Source organism: Diorhabda sublineata, unplaced genomic scaffold, assembly GCF_026230105.1.
Source record: "Diorhabda sublineata isolate icDioSubl1.1 unplaced genomic scaffold, icDioSubl1.1 Dsub_194, whole genome shotgun sequence".
NCBI lineage: Eukaryota > Metazoa > Arthropoda > Insecta > Coleoptera > Chrysomelidae > Diorhabda > Diorhabda sublineata.
The window spans coordinates 19,976-25,625 of record NW_026614127.1 but is presented as its reverse complement, the minus strand read 5'-3'; the positions used below and the strand labels follow the sequence as shown (position 1 = coordinate 25,625).

At 42.6% G+C, this 5,650-nt stretch overlaps 1 protein-coding gene across 1 annotated transcript; it reads right to left on the bottom strand.

The window, feature by feature from the left end:
- Positions 1–20: 20 nt before the first annotated feature.
- Positions 21–900, bottom strand: LOC130452134 (uncharacterized; the record flags this gene model as incomplete). The annotated part of the gene is made up of 1 exon (XM_056791450.1): positions 21–900. A coding segment is annotated over exon 1 (880 nt), but the record flags the coding sequence as incomplete, so codon positions are not given.
- Between the last annotated feature and the right edge of the window lie 4,750 nt (positions 901–5,650).

The window sequence follows — 5,650 nt, the reverse complement described above, 5'->3', positions numbered from 1 at the left end:
TATTCTTCTGAATCTAATACATTCTTTTCTTTTTTCTGATATTTCAGAGTTCCACCAGTATACCGGTGTGCGCCGTCTTATTGATGTATTAACTTTGCGGAAATGTTTGTTTATAACTGATATTATGACTTCAATTAGGGCTTCTGGATCATAACACTGACCTTGTAATTTGTTTTTTATATCACCAGTAAAATTCTTCATTTTCTCTGGTATAATTTTCCACCCGGACTCTTGACTCCCAGAAGTTAGTTTTCCATACGGCACGTTTTGGATATTAAATCTAATATTTCTATGGTCACTTAGATTTTCCGTTTCTTCGTCTACCCTCCATTTGACCACCCTTTTACTTATCCTCGATGTTGCTATGGTGAAGTCTATTCGAGAACACCCTGCCGCCCCAACGAACGTCGGGCTGTCTCCTGTGTTTAGTACCACCATTTGATTTTGTGCTATCCAGTCCTCAAAAATTTTCCCTCGAGTATTGTAGTTATCGGAACCAATGGCTAAGTTTTTTGCGTTGAGGTCGCCCGCTATGATCACTTCTTTCCCTTCCTTTTTTATAATTGCTTCCATCTCCCTTAGTAAAACACTGAAATCATCTATTTCTCCGTTTGGTGAGAAATAGCAAGAAATTAAGTAGAAGTCTTCCAGCTCCACGCCAACGAAGCCCTTTCCTACGACATGTGTTATCACAGGTATTTTCTTGTTTAAGTTAATAAAGCTATCACAGTCAATATCGCAGTAATCCTTAAATTCTATTTTCCTATTTGGTTCCTGTCCTAGGATAACGTCAATAAGTCCTTCAGAAATTTCCTTAGTCATTAAATCATGTGCAGCACGACATCTGTTCATATTGAGCTGTGCAACTCTAAGATCGTTTTTGACTTTATTATCTTCCATTTTTAATTTTTTCGGCTCTAGCCGTTGACAACTGCCTTCTGAATTGCTTGCATTTCCCGCTTCCTGCCTTATGACCTGCCTGCTGGCAAAGTGGGCAGTTTTCCTCGTTTTTGCATTCTTTAGCAATGTGTCCTTCTATACCACATCTGAAACACAGGTTTGTTCTGTCGGTGCCTTTGCATTCCGCGGCGCTGTGATCAAAGTTCCAGCATTCCGAGTTTGTAACTTTTATCTTCGAGGCTTCCTAGTGTTTCCTCCAGACTTTTGATAACTTCTTCTTTCGTCGTTAGTGAGTCAAAACCCTTTATATGTACTGTCTCCGTAGTGTCCTCCATTCCCAGAGTATACACTCTCGTGCCTCCCGAGTTTTCGGACGAATTAAGTGCATTCTGAATATTCTTTATAGTTTCATCGTTTTTGTCCATTGATATAAGCAGCTTATTGTCTTTTGTTTTTCTAATTTCCCTAATTCCATCTTCTCTATTTTTATCCAGGAGCGTTTTTACTTTTTGTAAAGTTTCTTTATAGGTCTTCCCTTTTTCTTCCACAACGAGTGCGTAAGAATTTCTTCCTCTGTTTGTAGCCTGTGGTTTCGTTGGATCCAATTTATCTGTGTATATAACAGACTTCGTATCTGTCGAATGAAAAATTGCTTCAGCCATTTTTCTTAGTCTGCTAAGGCTTATCCCTTGGACTTTGTGAAGTGCGACCCATTCAGTGGCCGCTGTTTCCGTCTTAAGTTTACCGAGTTTATTATATAAGTCTATTTCCGTTCCATCGAAATTCAGTTTGATAATTTTTCTGGTTGTTTCTTGTTCGCCTTTGTTTGATGTGGTGATTTGTTTTTGTTCAATTATAGCCTTCTATGACTGTTAGCTCTGGGTACCTGTCTACATACATTTTCTGTATTCTGCAGTCGTCATATCCTTTGTATTTGGTCCCACTATGACTACTTTTACGGTATCATCTTTGGTGTTTAATGGATTTCCAACCTTAATTTCTGTGTTAGTGAATGTACTTACGTCCCAATGCCTATTCCCTTGTTCGGACCATTGCTTGTAGCTTGTCATCTCACTGAAATTAACCATAGGCTCCTCCACTCCAGTCTGCGTGCTAATGCTACTATGCGTTTGATTTGAGGTTTGCACTTCTACATCAATTGTCATTTTTTCCACCTCTTCAAATTTATGGTTTTCCAGCCAGGTTCTTATAGATTCTCTACTTATTACTTCCAGTTGTCTTTTCATTTTAATTGCAAGCTCTTAAATCTCTTTTTTGGTGTTTTGCTCTATCCTGCTTTCTAATTCTTTTCCAAGTTTTGTGATCATGTCCAGTGTCTCCCTGAGCACGAAAGCTTCCGCGCTCTCTTTCCTCTTATAAGGGCTTAGTTGCACATCTGACTCCATCGATGTGTCTGCGACTTTCCTTTTCTTTAACGTATCACTTGAAATCGATCTACTTTTAGCTAGTCTAAGCATTGCTTGTACTTCCAATAGAACTGACTTTTTTTCTGTTGATTTATATATTTCCATATGTGATCCCAAGAGTTGGGTCGAAAGAGTGTCCCGCGGGGCAGTGCGCCCTTACCCCGCTAAGGCTAAAATACTCTGGAGATGTCGCCAGGTATCCCCAGAGGCACACGTTCCAGACTGACTCCGCGCAGCCATTCATCCCGTAGCCACGGTAGCTCACAACGTGGGATTTCGAATTTTTTCTCGAGGTTTACTCCTCTATGTCTTTTTGGTCCGCGGGCAATTATTGGGGAACGGCATTTGTTCCTTATTCATCACCTATCCGAGAAGGTTGGTCGATCGTGTTTCCTCTTACAAATGGTTGAGCGACTCACGACCGACCACTCCTTTCGGAGACACCCTATGAGCCATTGGGACGCGTCGTGTCGGGTAGACCAAACCCCATCCCAGGGAACTCGTGTTGAGGATTTGGGCTGAGTCAGTTCCTGCCTCCTCAACCCGACCTTCCTGAGCACGAAACCTAACCTAACCTAAGCCTAAGCTAATGCCGTCCTCACAGCGGGCGGGTGCAATGCTGTGAGTTTGTGTGGGACTCTCACCCACTAAACCACCCTCTTTGTTCGCTCATCCCTGGGGATTTACGTGCGCCGGGAGGACAAGTTGTCATTACATCAGCGCACATCCCCTTTGAAAATCCCTTTCCTTATTCTATTACTTATCCCTGAGAGTTTCTATCCTCTTTTTTCTTTCTGTTCATTACTACTACGTTACCGCGTTCCAGGTTGCTTTATCCTCCAGCATTTTCCCAATGATCTCGGTTGCCGTAGGCAAGTCACATCTTAGTTGTTCTTTTAGTCTGGTTCTCTCCTCACCCCATCTCGCACATTCGTAGAGGACATGGGCCGGGTCGTCCCTTTGCCCACATGTTTTACATGTGTCATCCTCGGTTCTACGGATTCTTTTAGTGAAGGTTCCGAACGAACCATGCCCCGTCAGAACCTGCGTGATGTAGTAAGAAGTGGTTCTGTGTTTGCACATGACCCAGCTTCTTATGTCTTTAATCAATGTTTTTGTCCACTGAGCCTTCGTCTCCAGACTATCCCACCTCTCCTGCTACTTTTTATATGTACTTTCTCTTGCCATTCGTCTATTGCCGGCTAACCTGCCTCCTATTTTATATAGGCAACATCTCTCTGCTATCATGAGATCAATCGGTGGGAAACCTGCTATAACCTGGACTGCCTCGGCCGATACGGTCCTATAGGCAGCGGCGACCATCAGTAAGCCTTTTCTTTGCACGGCCATTAATCTTTCCTTGTAAGATTGTATCCTCATGGCTTTGCGCCAGGCTGGCGCCGCATACAGGAGGACGCTGTCCATTACTTGGCACAGAACCCTGCGCTTGCAATAACCAGGCCCTCCCACATTCGGCATCAGTCTCCGTAGTTGTGAGATCTTATTATCGGCTTTTTCGACAGTGTATTTCATATGTTCCAGGAAGTTGAGGTTTTTTGTTATTATTACTCCCAGATATTTTATTTTCTTTTTGGCCTCGACTCTTTGTCTTTCCACTAACATTTTGAAGGGATCGTTTGTTTTCCGTGGTCCCTTCACCGTCAGTATCTCTGTTTTCTGAGGAGCAATTTTAAGTCCGTTTCTTATTATCCAACGGACCGCTAGAGCTACTGTATTCTCTGCTCTATTCCTGACTTCATTTTCTTTGTCTCCTACGATGTAGAAGACGAGGTCATCAGCGTACGCGATAGTGGAAACTTTTGGGCCATAGTCCAACACTAGGATACCGTTATACATGATGTTCCACAGAACCGGTCCAAGGACGGAGCCCTGCGGAACACCCATCGTGCACCTATGTGAAATGATGCCGGAGGTCACCCTCCTGTCACTCAGGTAGTTTTTTTATGTAGTTCGTTAGGTAAGGGCTAATTCCGTTATCTTTACAAGCCATGACTATTTTATGCCATTTCGCGGTATTGAAGGCATTTTTTATATCGTACAAGTACACGTACAAGTACACCCCATTTGTGGCTGGCTTTACCTACTATTTCTTTTAGTTCTTTTATTGCCGACAGCGTTGATCTTTTGGGTCGGAAGCCATGCTGATGCGGAGATAGGAGGTTCTTATTCTCGATCTTCTCAGCCAATCTATTTGTAATTATACGTTCTAGTAGTTTTCCGAAAGAGTTGATCAGGCATATAGGGCGATAGCTGCCTGCCTCGTTTGGGTCTTTACCCTCCTTCGGAAGTAGAACGACTCTGGCTATTTTCCAGCAGTCGGGAAACCGTTGTTGCTTCAAAAGTTCGTTTAGATAGTTTAGAACTTGCAACGGTTTAGTTTTCACCGCGATTTTTAGAGCTTCGTTCGTTTGGCAGGCCGTCTGGTCCAGGTGCCTTGCCGTTTTTAATACCTCTAATCGCTATATCGAGCTCGTCACTGGTGAAACTATTTGGTACCTCATGTAGTGCGGGTTCGTCATCGTCGTCATTTGTTATTTTCCCTCTTGTTGTCGGGAAGAGGGTGCGGAGTATATTTTTTCTCCTTTTCGCGCTGAGTTGGCCTTGTGTTCTATTAGCCAATTTGCCCGTCACTATCCTGTAACCCTGGCCCCATATGTCGTTTTCAAGGTCTTTCATGAGGTCGTCCCAACATCTCTTTTTGGCTTGCGTAATTAGTCTTTTTAGTACTTTGCCTTGTAACTTCATACCGTCTTCCCACTTTTGTTTTAAATGTGGGAGTTTTTCTCGGGTGTATTTACGTCTATGTTTATTATATTCGTTTCTGGCATTCTCGATTTCAGGATTTCACCAGAATGGTTGCATCGAGGTGTTTGCGTCGTTATTACTGGAGGCATCTTTATATGCCTTCACTATTTCCTCGTATGTTCCATTACTTTTTTTTAGTATTTCTACGTACTTTTCAGTGTTCAAGTATGTCCTTTTCCTGTTGTTAGGGCTCATCTTTTTTATTGCTCCTTTCGTTTTTATCTGATATCGAATATGTCCATGGTGTGTGTAGAGATTGACATATTCGATACACCAATTGGTGATCTTATTATTATGGCTGGTATGACAGAAAGTAACATCTATATGTGTTTTAGAGTTACCTCTTTCAAAGGTGTGTTGGCCGTTATTGATTGATACCCATCCTGTTTGGGCCAACCACTCCTCTACCATTTGTCCTTTTATATCAGATATAGGAGATCCCCATATTGCGGATTTCGCGTTAATATCTCCGGCCATTATGGATAGTCGTCTTCCGT